This window comes from Macrobrachium nipponense, chromosome 22 (genome assembly GCF_015104395.2).
Source record: "Macrobrachium nipponense isolate FS-2020 chromosome 22, ASM1510439v2, whole genome shotgun sequence".
Classification (NCBI taxonomy): Eukaryota; Metazoa; Arthropoda; class Malacostraca; order Decapoda; family Palaemonidae; genus Macrobrachium; species Macrobrachium nipponense.
In genome coordinates this window covers 54,019,543-54,035,408 of record NC_087213.1, presented here as the reverse complement: position 1 = coordinate 54,035,408, position 15,866 = coordinate 54,019,543, and the positions used below count along the sequence as shown (strand labels likewise).

General features: G+C 36.3%; 1 protein-coding gene across 1 annotated transcript in view; it reads left to right on the top strand.

Annotated features, from left to right (window-relative positions):
• Positions 1–15,866, top strand: part of LOC135198660 (methylosome protein WDR77-like) — a 46,939-nt gene that overhangs the window by 28,152 nt on the left and 2,921 nt on the right. Inside the window, exons 3-7 of the mRNA XM_064226451.1 lie at positions 4,052–4,233; positions 5,293–5,447; positions 9,255–9,427; positions 12,150–12,339; positions 13,087–13,161. Of these exons, the coding sequence (XP_064082521.1) occupies positions 4,052–4,233; positions 5,293–5,447; positions 9,255–9,427; positions 12,150–12,339; positions 13,087–13,161 (775 nt within the window). The remainder of the gene's footprint in view (positions 1–4,051; positions 4,234–5,292; positions 5,448–9,254; positions 9,428–12,149; positions 12,340–13,086; positions 13,162–15,866) is intronic.

The window sequence follows — 15,866 nt, the reverse complement described above, 5'->3', positions numbered from 1 at the left end:
CTTCAGGAGTCCCCTCTGCCGCTCATATAGAAGAAGGACGACTTAGTAGGATGTCAGAAGAAACTGACGAGGACCACCTTCTACGTCAGCTTCGTCTGATTATTAGGTATTGGTTCTTTTGCTTCGAGCTTCAGTTGGAAACGAATTCCAACCTGAGGCTCCTCACTATCCTCCTCCTCAATTTTCGTTATCGAAAACCGACAAGATTCCTGGTTTGTTCATAAAACTTGCCCGGCAGATGTATGTATAGCTGTGTTTCTCTGAAATACAGCTATATATATATTTATCTGCCGGGTAAGTATGAACAAACTTTATCGTATCTTAACAATATCATAATTGTTAAAAGGAAGAAGTCTCTTTCAACGAAAATAGCTTTTAAAAAAGGTTCAAGATTGGATGGAGTCGAGAAAAGCGCAAAGAAAGACTTCTTTTGCCCAGCCTCTGTCAAGACTATGCGGCAAGGCAGGCATTGGGTGGGATACAAGTACATAAACATATCGGTGTAAGAATTCTCGCATCGGAATAAGGTGACTTTTCCAGTCTGGTCGACGCTCCAAGGAGGTCTCTCCTTTCGTCAACAAAAGTTGCGCGAACTCCTGATGAAATGGACTACCATCGGAAGAGCTCTCATTCATTAGTCAGTCTCTTCCACGAAATAGAATGAAGTTTAGGTACAATAACATAAGAAGTTTGAACTGTCATTTTCGGTCCTCGGTTTTCACTTGAGAAGATTCCTTGAATAATTTTAATTCGTTCGTTTGGAAGAACGAATACAGTATATTTTCACTCTCTCTCTTCCTTGCAGAAGAAAGAATGTAGTAGAGAATTAGCTGTCCAAGTGATTACAATACTTATGTATTTTATCTTTGCGTTATATTACTACTGTATGGATCAAGTCATATACGCACATCGTAATTACTGATACGGATAGTAACCGAAAGGACTCGTATTCTAAGTGTACTTAATCGGTCCTTCCTGCAAACTTCCAGGAGTTTCCGGTGTAAGGACAACGCTAAAATGTATTGTTACAACAACACCAACTCAGCTTCTGCATCTAGTGTATTCGGTTTCGCTTAAATATGCCTGCTTGAGAATTCTCTTCTAATCGATAATAGTAACAGACCTATTCCTTCGTAGAATAGAGTAGCTGGTAACTCAGGCATAGTAGTGCGAGACGACCATGGATAGCTGCTGTCGTTGTAGATGACGCAGTATATTTAATCGGTTCTCCCTGCAACCTTCCAGGAGTTTCCGATTTAGTTTTTGGATATTTAAGCGTAGTGTTATGACAACACAAAATCAGCTTCTGTATTTAGCGGATTCTGTCTCGCTGAAATATGCCAACTTGAGAGTTTCGTGCTGTTCATATAATGAAAATCTATTCCTTCGTAATATGGAGTAGCTGGCAACTCAGGCATAATACTGCGAGAAGTTGAACGTAAGCTGCTGTCATCCAACTCAGTATCAGCTAGCTTGCTGTTATGCGCGGTCATTTTAAGTCTCTCTCTCCCGCGGGATTGATTGACGAACCGTATCTCTGCCCTACAATCACGGACTTTGCCTAGGATTGAGGGAGATTCTAACATGCATTGAATAAACATTGCCTTCGTTTGCGAAACAATTTTTAACAGAGATATCTATGAGGCTTTTTGGTACTGTTTACTGCACTAACAGAATTCTGTGCGAGTTTACCGCAGCATAGCATTATAATAATGCTCTCCTAATTATGAAGAGCGCAGCCTTCTTGGGGAAGGAAGCATGCTTAAGAGAGGTAATGGATGAATCTGCTGGGGACCATTTCCTTGCTGAAGAAGCTTCTTTTCTCTGAAAGGACTGCAATTCAGACCTCTACAGTTTTGTACTTCCGGAAAACTGAAGTAACATCAAAGATCGAGTAATGATTCTGAACATCTCTCAGTAGTTCAATGATCACCTCAGGTGATAGCGAGATGGTGCCAGGCATCCTGACAGAGGTTCAGAGGTCCTGCGACATAATCTAAAAGAATTGGAAGCAATTTGGTTGACTCTCCAGTTCCTCGAAGAATGAGTTTTGGCCGAGTGGTTCAGATCAACTCTGACAATTCCACAGCTCTCTCACATCTCAAGAAGAGAGAGCCATTGATGGCCACAGACACGGAGCGTATCGATCCTCCAGAGGTTAGCTGCACGATTGAAGGAAGTCCGTGCAAAGCTTCTCTATCGACGGCAGCAACTACTGACGTCTGAGTATTCTTTCCTTAGAAGTATGGCAAAAGTCGTGGGCTACTCTAATAGCCTCACTTCGAGAGGTATCTCTAAACCGTTCGGCTCCGAGTCTGACTGCGTTCAGACTGTCAAGATAGTGACCAGAATAAGAGGTTTTTCAAGACTAATGGCTAGTGTCATCACCAAGATAAAGCAGTTCTGCCTATCTTGCAGTGTACCAATCGGAATGGGCCGTTTCTGGAGATAGGGCATGAAGAATGGTTTTTCCTCCACCTCGACCTTTGTGGATTACATTACCATCTTCCCTTTCCGTCGGAAGAATGGGATGTACTAGCAGTCTCAACTATTGTAGAATACGGAAGTAGGTTGTTGGCGGCCTTTACGCTCAGATATTTGGATCTGCCAAACAACAAAGCCCTTTACGATCTATGAGGTCTGTGGAAATCTCGAAATTGTAGAATATTTCCTGTGTAACTTTTTGCATGTGACCAAAATTCTAACCACTCTAGATAAGACAAAGAGGGTTAGTGAGGTTTAATACATCATCAGAGGTTTTGGCTTTAGAGGACATAATGCGGTGTGTTCTCTAAGCCTTTTGTTTTTACAAAGAATGAAAACCTGTTTAATCCTTGGCCCAGAAGCTTGGAAATCAAGGGGTGCTATGGATTATTAGGCAAGAAACAGAGAGAGTCCTGTGACCTGTCAGGGCCCTCAAGTTTTATCTAGTTAAATCTAAAGAAAGTGGAGGTCCTTCGGACAATCTGCGGTGTTTCGTAAAAAGACCAGACTTGCCCAGGTCGAAGAACACCCTGGCGTTATTGTTGATGAGTTCTTTTAAAGAAGCTCATTCGTCATGTTTGGACAAAGATTTGAAATCTTTTAACTGAATGTTCACGAGGTGAGGGGGGCGCGGCCTCGGAAGCATTTCAATAGAGCATGGCACTCAGTATCATCCTGAGTGCCACGTTTTAGCGAAGCAACTTTGTGTTCATTTCACAATACCTGCGGGATGTGAAGACGACATATAAGATTTGCTGCTCGCTGGGGCCATACGTGTCTACAGACACAATCTTGGGGGCAAGAAGTATCACTCATCCTATCCTATAGAAAATGGTTAGGAAGAGTGGTTAATTATGTTTATTGGGTCGGCCGCCAGTGGCGGTCTTCTCAAGCCTTAAGCCTTAGTTAGATATCCTTAACTTTGGCTAGGTTGGTCAGGTGGTGATATATATTACTTCTTAGCCCTCATGGTATGGTCAATATGGTCTAGTCACATTGTGGTCACGCTCCCGTTGACAGATCATCAAGAACTCGCCAGCTACATAGGTCACTACCTTGCTGGAGACTCTAGTAAAGCAGTAGCAGACTTGGTTGACAATAATCACGAAGTCAGCTATGCTAACAGGTAAGGAACCAAGATGTCAATCATCTGCACGCAATGTGTTTCCTAAAATCCTTTTCTGTCCCTCCCCACCTCCAAAGGTGGGATTCAGCTATATATATATCTGCTGGTTAAGTTTCATGAACAAAATGATATTGTTAAGATACAATAAAGTTTGTTCATACTTACCTGGCAGATATATATAATCAAAGTACCCACCCACCTCCCCTCAGGAGACAGTGGGAATAGAAAATCTGGATAGAAAATGGGAATGGTTCCTGACTCCCGCCTCCCAGCGGCGGGAATGGGTACTAACCACCTGGCCGACCACTGCGTGTGCCGGGAGTTTTGAAATTTCTGTCGGACTTCGGAGAAATACAGCTATATATATATCTGCCAGGTAAGTATGAACAAACTTTATTGTATCTTAACAATATCATTTTTAATAAATGGAATGCCCTGCAGATGGCCATCTATTGATGGGTAGCAGCAGCCTAACAGGACGGTACTGGGGCGGCTCTCTCTGGTATTATGAAACAGCATCGCTCGCTCCGGACGTGGAAAAGTGTACGTCAGGCCACGAAATAACGTCCGGTCTAGCAGACGGCGTATATTTAGATGATGAAAGTTCGATCATGATCGGACAGGTAATTTGTTTTCCTTTACAGGTGCTTGCTTTGTTAATCTCTCTCTCTCTCTCTTTCTCTTTCATACTTTATTTCCTTGCATTGTTTGTGTTGCTCAGTATAGACAGTACTGAAGATTCTTTGCAGCACTCCTTTCTACTTGTCATTCTTTCCATATGGTCTCTTCCTAATTAGTAGTCCAGTTTTATATATAAAGATATCTTGAGGACAAAGCTTGTAAGACTGTCAGAAAAAGGTCTCATTGAACTTCAGTAATCAGAACAATGCTTTATCACTTAGTGGCTTTTATTCAGTGTGAGTTTGTGTTGCCCACTTGCAGTCTTTTAACTTTGGTGAAAATGAATGTTTGCAAATTTTGTAATGATTGTTATAATACTGCAGGTGATATTTATTTCCTAGCTTTAGTCATAGCTAACTACATTTGTAAGGTCAGTAAATGTACCTTAGGATTTAGCAACCAATAGATAAATTTTCACATGTTGATAAAAAAAAATATCTTCAAATTGTTGATGCTTATTAGATGCATGCAAGGATAATTCATTCAGTTAACAAGAAATTACATATATTGATAACAACTTTTGTCGTCATCTGCTTTAATTGGTAATGGCTTTTTGATAAGTGTGAAAGTGTATTCTGTCCATTATATCAAGCCCAGCATGAGTGCATTGCTTCCAATGACAGTCATTTGTTCCTAGTTATGTATTTGTTCCGATGGGAATGAACTTAAGCTTTCACAGATGGAGTCTACACTTCCATTGGGAAGTTTTTACCCTCTACCACCCTTCATGGTGCTAATCTCTCCCAATCATGGAGTTTAACAGTACTGCAAACAGGCTCATTCACAAAATGGAAGAGCTAACTCAACTTAGGTCACAGGTAATGCATAGACCCACCCATTAGGTATTTGTTGTGTATTTAAAGTTAGCAGACGGCAGCAGCATTTTTTGTGCCGAAAATTCCATCTGTGAAAGTGTACATTCATATCATAGGAAAAATACAAATTACAGTAGAGTTTGGTATATAAGTGGGTTAATTTCCCTTCATTTGTTATTATTTCAGGACACAGGCACAGTTGAATTCTTAACAATAGCAAAAACAGAAACCGGGACACATTTAAGGAGCGTATGTCAGCTGGATGAACATTTAGATGTCATACATTGTGTGATGGTCACTTGCAATCGTAAGAATGCATTAACAGCATCAGCTGACATGAGGTATGTTTGAACTTTAGGGTAATCAGTGTTTTATTTTTTAATTACAGTAGTACAGGTGTGCTCTTGCAAAAATCTTGGACTGTTAAGCAAGATCACTCCTAGTGGCAAAGAGAGTTTTTGTAACTTGAAATTGTAAAACATACGTGACTTGTACAAAAATGTTATTGTAAGGTGTTATAACAGTATCACTTGAAAAATAATTTATGGGTAGCTCCCTTTTATATGATTTGCAGATTTAAAAAAAAAAATTGCTTACGGATCTTTTTTTCACCTGCTCTATCCTTAGTGTTGTATGTTAGAAAATTTTCTTTTTCTTTTTATAGCTTTGATCAAAACTTTGTTCCCAGTGCATTTTACATTTGCGCTAGATACATCTTGGGTTATGTTTATTATCTTGGAATAAGATTTAACTTTTATATTATCATTCACTCTTCCCTATTGTTTTCTACGGTTGGTTCAGCATTACTGTGCTCACTTTTAGTCATTTTCCTTCAGTGGAGTTATTATGGCCTGGGACTTTTCACTTGTAGTATTTATTATGTCCTGAGATTTTTCACATCCCCTTCCTCTCTCAAAACTGCTGGGTCTTATGGTGCTATTTCATTTGTTTTGTATGCTCTATCATTTGACAAATGATGTAAGCCCTCAATAACTCCATCCTCCATATTCCTTTGAGCTTGGGACCAGCTGCTTGTTTATAACTCATTTTGAATTTGAGAAGCCTGTCAGTTGAGTCAAGAGTCCTGACAAGGGTGGAAGATTCAATTCCCATATGTGAATGAAGGAAACTTGACTTAACCCTTTAACGCCGATAGGACATATTAAACGTCGACGTAAATTGTCTGTTGGGTGCCGGTCGGATGTATGGTATGTCGATATAATAAAAGTTTTTTTTTAATTCGCGGAAAAATAGTTTCCGCCTACTAGGCGAAAACTTTTGAATCGTGCCTTGGGGGATGCTGGGAGCTCATAGATCAAGGCGTTGTTTTGTTTACAATCGTTACCCAGGCGCGCAAGCGCGAATTTCTTTCTTCTCGCACTAAAAAGTATCAGCAACACATCTCAGAAATTATTTCATCACTTTGACATAATTTTTGCACCATTTTATATTAGCCGTTATATGGAGTAGTATTATATATGAAAATGTGCGCAATTTTATGTAGAATACAACTAAAAACAACTCATGGTTGTAGCTTTTATCAATTTAGAAATATTTTCATATAAATAACAATGTGCCAAAATTTCAACCTTCGGTCAATTTTGACTACCGAAATGGTCGAAAAGCGCAATTGTAAGCTAAAACTCTTATATTCTAGTAATATTCAATCATTTATCTTCATTTTGCAACAAATTGGAAGTCTTTAGCACAATATTTCTATTTATGGTAAATTTATGAAAAAAAGGTTACGGAAGAGTTACATCCGCGCGGTAACTCTTCCGAAAAAATCAGAATTTTTTTTGTGCGATTGTCGAAATGTTTGCACCATTTAAAATTAGCCGTTACATAAAGTTTTATATATGGAAATGTGCGCAATTTCATGTAGAATACAACTAAAAACAACCCATGGTTGTAGCTTTTATCATTTTTGTAATATTTTCATATAAATAACGATAAGTGGCAAAATATCGACCTTTGGTCAACTTTGACTTGACTGAAGTGGTAAAAAAACGCAATTGTAAGCTAAAACTTACATTCTGGTAATATTCAATCATTTACCTTTATTTTGCAACAAATTAGGAGTCTCCAGCATAATATTTTGATTTATGGTGAATTTATGGGAAAAAAACAAAAAAAATTCCTTGCGTCCGCGCGGTAACTCTTCCGAAAAAAATCAAGAAATTTTTTCGTCCAATTGTTGTAATGTTTGCACCATTTTAAATTAGCCGTTACATAAAGTTATATATATGAAAATTAGCGCAACTTCATGTAGAATATTTTCATATAAATAACGATAAGTGCCAAAATTTCAACCTTCGGTCAACTTTGACTCAACCGAAATGGTCGAAAAACTCAATTGTAAGCTAAAACTATTACATTCTATACTCTGTTTTTTCCATCTGTCCATCCGCCTGTGGTGTTTTTGTATGGTAACACTGCGTCCCGGGCATTAAGTAGTTACGTTATGTGTAAGTTTTAGGTAAATAAAAGGATATCTGGGTGTACATTTGCAACTGAAAAGTGTTTTAATAATTTGCTGTATGTGAATTACACCGTTAATATTCAAAATAGGATATTATTTAAAGCCCGGGACGCAGTGTTACCATGTGCAAACACCACAGCCGGATGGACAGATGGAAAAAAACAGAGTATAGTAATATTCGATTATTTACCTTTATTTTGCAACAAATTGGAAGTCTCTAGCACAATATTTCGATTTATGGTGAATTTATGAAATAAACTTTTTCCTCACATCTGCGCGGTAACACTTCCGAATCAATTAGCCGTTACATAAAGTTTTATATATGAAAATGTGCGTAATTTCATGTAGAATACAACAAAACACAACCTATGGTTGTATCTTTTATCATTTTTTAAATATTTTTATATAATTAACGATGAATAGAAAATATTAGTCCTTCGGTCAACTTTAACTCGACCGAAATGGTCGAAAACTGCAATTGTAAGCTACAACACTTACAGTCTAGTAATATTCAATCAAATACCTTCATTTTGCAACAAACGGGAAGTCTCTAGCACAGTATTTCGATTTATGGTGAATTTTTGAAAACGGCTTTTTTATGTCCGCACATTACAAATTCATGCATCATTTTGTGATAATATTTTCTCTGTGTTGCCTTGATCGTTTTACAATGTGTTATATACCAAAATGATCGCAATTTAGTGTACAATACAATGAAAAAAATTAACTCTAGCTATAACCGTTTTGCTCACAGTGCGATTTGTATACAATTATATATGAAATTTTTTTTCACGCTGTCATATATCCCAGTATTTATATGTGATAATATTTTTTTCATTTCTGATGGTTGCATACTAAACTTCAGGCAATGACAAAAAAAGGAGCCAAAAAATTAACTCTTAATCGTGAAAACTAAACGTGCTGTGATTTAAAAAAAAAAAAAAACATTTTTTCCGCTTCGGCGCTCACTCGCAAATGCCGGCGGCATACGGGAGACGATTTTTAAAATACCACTTCGGCGTTTAAGGGTTAATGTGTTGTGTTGATTGCATAGAGGTATTAATTTTAGATGAGTTACAAGCTTAGCTTCCTTTCATGTACACAAATGCTTTTACAACATTGTGAAATAGAAGTTGTCTTGATTAGAGAATCCAGTTTAGGAAGACCCTAAACAAAACCATATGAGTAGAAATTCAACTTTCTGATCAATTTTTGTTATAACCTTTGGTATATTTGTAGCATTTGACAGGCTTGGCGTGGACAATTACTCTAAAAAAGCGAATGTTTAATTAGGGGAGGAAGCAAAATAGACATACCTCCAGTACAAATTCTTGAGAATAATCCACAGAGCATTTAGGCCCGATACAGTCATCCCCATTTTTCCTGATTACTGATAAAAGTTTGTCTTAAAAATGTGACTATACCAAAAGGTTCTATATGTGTCCCTTTGATCTTCAGATACATTACTGTATCTTGCTTTCTGTTGATTTGTTGTATTTTATATTGTCAGGTACAGCCCTATACATCCTAAATTTTGATCCCTTTTTTATTACACCTGCTAGTAAGTCTTGTGTTTTGACCATGTGGCCAGGTTATACTACTGAATGATGTTAAATGCAATGCATAGCCAATTGCATGAGTAACCATTATCTTTGATGTATTGCAGTATCAGATTATGGGACAGTGAAGGATACAGAGTAGTGAGACTGTTTTCAGTTGCGCATTCGCAGCCGGTGACAAGCGTAGCTCCTCATCCCTCCAACGACCAGATTTTCCTCTCAACTGGTATGGATGGCAATGTCCTCCTTTGGGATCTTCGGTGTTTGAGACCAGCATCATGTAAGTGTTTTTGAAGTAAATACTATTGTTTGTGCAATATTTCCTTTGCTTATCATGGGCATCCTAATACCATTATCTAAATTAGGCTTGAAATAAAAAGGTTAAGGTAGAGCAAATTAAAATTTTGTATAATTTGATACAAAAGTACGTACTGTGGTGGGATGCGTACCAGATCCCCTTACAAATAGTTAGAACCCGCGAATAGTTGGAACCTCTATAACCCTCTTAACGCCGAAGCCCTAAAAATCAAAACCTCTCCTGTATGCCGGCGCCGGTTTGGAGTGAGCGCGGAAGCAGAAAAAATATTTTTTTCAAAAAATCACAGCGCTCTTATTTTAAAGATTAAGAGTTCATTTTTGGCTCATTTTTTTGTCATTGCCTGAAGTTTAGTATGCAATCATCAGAAATGAAAATGATATTATCATATGTAAATAATGCGAGATATGGTAGCGAAAAAAGAAAAATTCATAGATAATTGTATTCAAATCATGCTGTGCAAAAAACGGTCAAAGCTAACGAGTTACTTTTTTTTTCGTTGTATTGTACACTAAATTTCAATCATTTTGATATATAATACATAGTAAAACAATAAAAGCAACCCCGGAAAAATATTATCACAAAATGATGAACGAATTCGTAACGCGCGGACGTAAAAAAATGTTATTTTCAGAAATTCACCGTAATTCTAAATATTGTTCTAGAGACTTCCAATTTGTTTCAAAATTAAGACAAATGATTTAATATTACGATAACGTAAGAGTTTTAGATTAGAATTGCAGATTTCGACCATTTCGGACGAGTTAAATTTGACCGAATGCCTAAATTTTTATATATATTTTTGTTTATATGCACATATTTCGGAGATGGAAAAAGCTACAACCTTCACTTATTTTTTATTGTATTTTTCCTGAATTTGCACACATTTTGATATATGAATCTCTATAAAACGGCTAATATGAAAAGGAGCAAATATTAGGATAATGCGATGTACGTATTTCGGAGACTTGCGGCCGCGAATCGGCACGCGGAGTGAAGGTAAATATATTTTTCAAAAATTCACCATAAATCACAATATTGTTCTAGAGACTTAAAATTTGTTTCAAAATGAAGAAAAATGACGGAATATTACTAGGCCGTAAGAGTTTTAGCTTACAATTGCGTTTTTCAACTATTTCGGTAGAGTCAAAGTTGACCGAACGTGATTTTTTTTCTATTTATTGTGATTTATATGCAAATATTTTGAAAAAAGAGAAAAACTACAACCTTCAATCATTTTTAGTTGTATTCTACATGAAATTGCGCACATTTTCATATATAAAACTTTATGTAACAGCTAATTTTAAATGGTGCAAACATTTCGACAATCGCACAAAAAAAATTCTGATTTTTTCGGAAGAGTTACCGCGCGGACGTAAGGAAAATGTATATATATAAATTCACCATAAATCGAAATATTGTGCTAGAGACTTCCAAGTCATTGGAAAATTAAGGTAAATGATTGAATATTACTAGAATATAAGAGTTTTAGCTTACAATTGCGTTTTTCGACCATTTCGGTAGAGTCAAAGTTGACCGAAAGTTGAAATTTTTGCACTCAACGTTATTTATATGAAAATATTTCGAAACTGATAAAAGCTACAACCATGGGTTGTTTTTTGTTGTATTGTGCATGAAATTGCGCACATTTCCATATATAAAACTTTATGTAACAGCAAATTTAAAAGGGTGCAAACATTATGACAATCGCACGAAAAAATTTATCGGAAGAGTTATCGCACGAACGTAAGGAAAAAGTTTTTTCATAAATTCACCATAAATCTAAATATTGTGCTAGAGACGTCCAATTTGTTGCAAAATGAAGGCAAATGATTCAATATTACATAATATAAGAATTTTAGCTTACAATTGCATTTCTCGACCATTTCGGTAGAGTCAAAGTTGACCAAAGGTTAAAATTTTTGCACTTATCGTTATTTATATGAAAATATTTCAAAACTAATAAAAGCTACAATCATGAGTAGTTTTTTTGTTGTATTGTACATGAAATTGCGCACATTTTCATATATAATACTTCATGTAAAGGATAATTTAAAATGGTGCAAAAATTATGTCAAAGTGACAAAATAATTTTTGAGATGTGTCACTGATACTTTTTAGTGCGATAAGAAAGAAATTCGCGGTTGCGCGCCTGCGTAGCGATTGTAAACAAAACAACGCCTTGATCCGTGAACTCCCACCATCCCCCAAGGCGCGTGATTCAAAAGTTTTCGACTGGTAGGCCTATAAGTATTTTTCCGCAAATTTTTAAAAAAACTTTTTTTGAGCCGACGTATGATACGTCCAATCGGCATACGGGAGACATCTTGACTCGATGTTTAATACGTCCAATCGGCGTAAGAGGGATAAAAATGCTTAAAACCTCCAATTTTGTTAATTAAAACTCAAGAAAAACCCACTAAAAATTTTCATACATGGTTTTTTTAATAGCATCACAAAAAGTGCATTTTAAGATGAAATTGACAAAAAGAAAACAGGAATTTGTGGATATTTCTCATAGAAAAATACTGCGAATAGGCATATTTTCCGTGAATGATGGGGGGAAATGTTCCAGAGAGAAATCTGTGAATGCGTGGGTTCGCGCACAAACCCAGAGAACGCGAACGAACACTGGGGGCCCACTGTAATGGTCTTTTCTTGATTAGTATTTGTCCTTTCTCTTCAGGTGTGTACCGTGACTGGGATAGTAAACCAGAAAGTGTTGTGTGGACTCCAGGTCCAGGTATGGACAATTATGTTGTCGGAACTCAAAACGGAGCCCTCTTACTGCGTAGCACGGGCAATCTGAACGAAAGTCTGTTTTCATTGAATGGTTTTGACCGCCCGATTTTCAGAATGTCTGAAAACCCATTTAGGTGAGTTGAAGTTCAAAAGTTTTGTTTTAGGAAACGGACAAAAATGTAGGTGAGTTTTTAAAATCTTGGTAATGAGATTGACATTGTTCTGAACTTTGATGACATTGTTCTGAACTTTGATGATAATTCATTATTATAATGTGCCATTTGCTTTGATTTGTTAAAATGAAGACGCCTTTATTTTTACCAGCCGCTGCATATGTTAGATTATTCTATGGTTTTATTCTTCAAGAGTCATTATTATACCTGTCCTTTGGGAAACTACTGTAACGAACTTTCGTTGAAATTGGCATTTATTGCTGTCCCATTTACTTGGCACTCAACTTGATTGTTTTAGAATATTTAATGCATAGAGAGAGCATTGCACCACTGCATGTGGTGGTTAAACTACCAAATAATGATTAGCATTATTTAGCAACTATTGCAGTGTATAAAAATTTTTTATAAGGGCTAGGTTACTGTATTTTTGTTATAAGAAAGAGTAAAAAATACATGATTTCCACTGCGGCCTGTACATTTTTACTTACAGTTATAATTTATTTTTGTGGCTGTTGACTCCATTGTAAAGCTCTTGTACCTGTGCACTGGAGAACTGTGCTTTATTGGATTCCCTTTCTGATCATATTTTATTCCACGAATCTTCAGAATGGATAACTAAAAGGAAAATATTTGACAGTAGTAGTAATGTCAGAACAAAATTTGTCTTCCATGCAAGGTAATTTTAAATGTATTCTGTTGAAATTTCAGGCCCAACTTGATTGCAGTGTGTGCAGATGATAGCAAAGTGTTGGTAGTTGATGTGCAAGACACACTGAAGACCAGGTGAGTGGAATTGTAGTGTTTGTTTGATGTTTTACATTATACCTTATATTTAATTATTTAATTGTCTTACACATAGTGCCTCCAAAGGTTTGTTCTTATATCAGTAATGATTTCATGTACTACTGTATTTTGAATGAAAAGTTAATGGCACTTAATGCCAATTTAGTTTTATAATTGAGGCAAAGCCTAAACCTGATGAAGTGGTCTACACTATCTCATAGGTATTTTGTGGAATCTGTGAATAGAAATAGCTGATGTAAACATTCCTTCATCATTTCTCTTATGACATACAAAATAACCTGATATTATTTCTTGAAAACTAAAATGTTACTTAATCTTTTTTTTCTTTCTTGGAATATTTGAGTTTTACCAGTAGTTGAAGGCAGTGTTGTCATTCCCTGAAAGCCAAGTAAAACCAATGTTTCTTTTTGTGTTAGTGGTAATGCTAATTTAGGTCTTATTTCTCTTCCTCTTCTTCTTCATGCTTTCCTGAACATAAATATAAGTGCTGAGTGTCATTCTTGGCTAGAGTGCCTGGACTTTGACTTAAACATTTACAGTATTTGTAAATCATAGTGTTGAAAACTAGATATCTTTTCACTGTTGAAAGATTATACAGATGTACTTCCATTTGTAGTAAATACTGTAGATAATGTTAAGCTTGCTGCATCTGACAGTTACTGAGGGGTGACAGTGTCTTTTATGGTACAGAATTCTTTGCAACATTCCATTGGCTGTAGTATCGTTGCTCTCTGCCATACCCTTCATACATTCCCATCAGTCACATTCCACTTTGTTGTCCAAACCTGAACTTTATCCTTGTCCAGTTTTCACTGTCCATTCAGGAGCAGATCCTTTAGGTCACCTTAAGCGAGCAGAAATGTGACTTGCTGATCTTGTGGAAGTACTTGATAATGAGGATATTTTGGTGTAATTGCTTTTTGATCCGTGTCCTCCTTTACAGTAGATCATATATGTATATATATACTATAATATCTATATATATATATATATATATATATATATATGATACTGCGTTACTGTCACTTGTGTGGTTTCAAAAACATTCTGCATCCCGAGGCCACATGTAGAGTTGTGTATACAGAGTTGTGTGTACAGAAATAAAGAAAGAATTATAACAGAGAATTTTAAAAATAAATATGGTAAGACAATCTAAGAAAGTTGTACATATTAGATTTGAGTTTGCTTGTACACTCGACAAGAAAACTGAAGATACAGTTTTCTTTAGCTTTCGTTCATCCAATTTCCCATTTGTTTTTACCGAAAAGACATAATATCGCTAAATTTACTCAAGAATATGAAAATATGCTGCAAATTATATCATATAAGTTAAAACTGCAAAACAAAACCGTTCAGATACTTAAAAACACGATAAATGTCCAAAGTAATTGGAATTTCTCAGGTGAATTCGTTCATAGAGATCTGGTAGATAGAATGCGAATTTCTGATTTTAGTACTATGTATCACGACAACAATATACTCGTTTTGCTTAATGAACGGGGATATATTACATCATCGTAAGTGGTGAATGCAATTATTTTAGTTTCTACAAACTGTTTGTATGCCAAAGCGATTAAAGTTAGCTGACGTCAATGGCACTCAATGTTGCAACGGCTAAGGTAGGATGAACAAATCTAGTTGCATCCGCAAGAGCGTTTTCTATGATGTGAGAAGGAGCCTTAGAACTCAAGCGGGAAAGCGCAAGTCACTGGATACTGGCTAACGTAACGGATTTCACACTTTGATTACTTTGATGTTGACATGGATTGAATGCCAGTACGTAGTTGTTTACAAAGCTACAGTCTTTAAACATAAATCTTAATCAAGGTTAAAGTAGTATGTCAGCTCAAAGATTGTCTGGCTATATGCTTCCATTACAAAGCAGTTCGTAGTAGCCTACAGCCCTACACGACTGCATTTCTTTGCCGTGAGGCTGAAAGATCTCCCACGATATAAAACTTTAATTGCCTGTGCAATACATATTGAGTTATTTGTGGTAATAAATATTTTTACTTAACACACATTTTTTCGTGAATGATTTGTGGATGAAACCCGATTTTCAAAAGTAAAGACTATATCAAGAGAGCAAGAATGACCGCACCCTATCTAAAATTTTCCAAGGCTTTTTACAATTTCTGAATGCTACGCCAACTGTCGAATGTAATTAAGATTAGGGTATGAATTTCTTAGAGAATTAACTTGAATATTATGATCCTTCAAATTTTATCTAGCAGTGCAGCGCATTCATGGCAGTCATATCACATCGCGCAAGCATAGGCCTATCGATAGAGATACTTAATTCATTATATTTTCCTCTGCCTTTCCCCCGTTACAAGTCCGTCACCAGTACTATAATTCTCTCTCTCTCTCTCTCTATCTCTCTCTCTCTCTCTCTCTCTCTCTCTCTCTCTCTCTCTCTCCACTTCTAAAACATACTTTAAAAATATATATATTACCACTCAATCTCCCAAAGAAAATATAATGAAATTAAGTAGTTATAAATAGGCCTAAGCTTTCACATGAGCAGATTTTGCTCTCTCTCTCTCTCTCTCTCTCTCTCTCTCTCTCTCTCTCTCTCTCTCTCTCTCTCTCTCTCTCTCTAAACACATTTGAAAAAATATTATCACTCAATCTCTCAAAGTAAATATAATGAATTATGTATCTCTATAGATAGGCTTATGCTC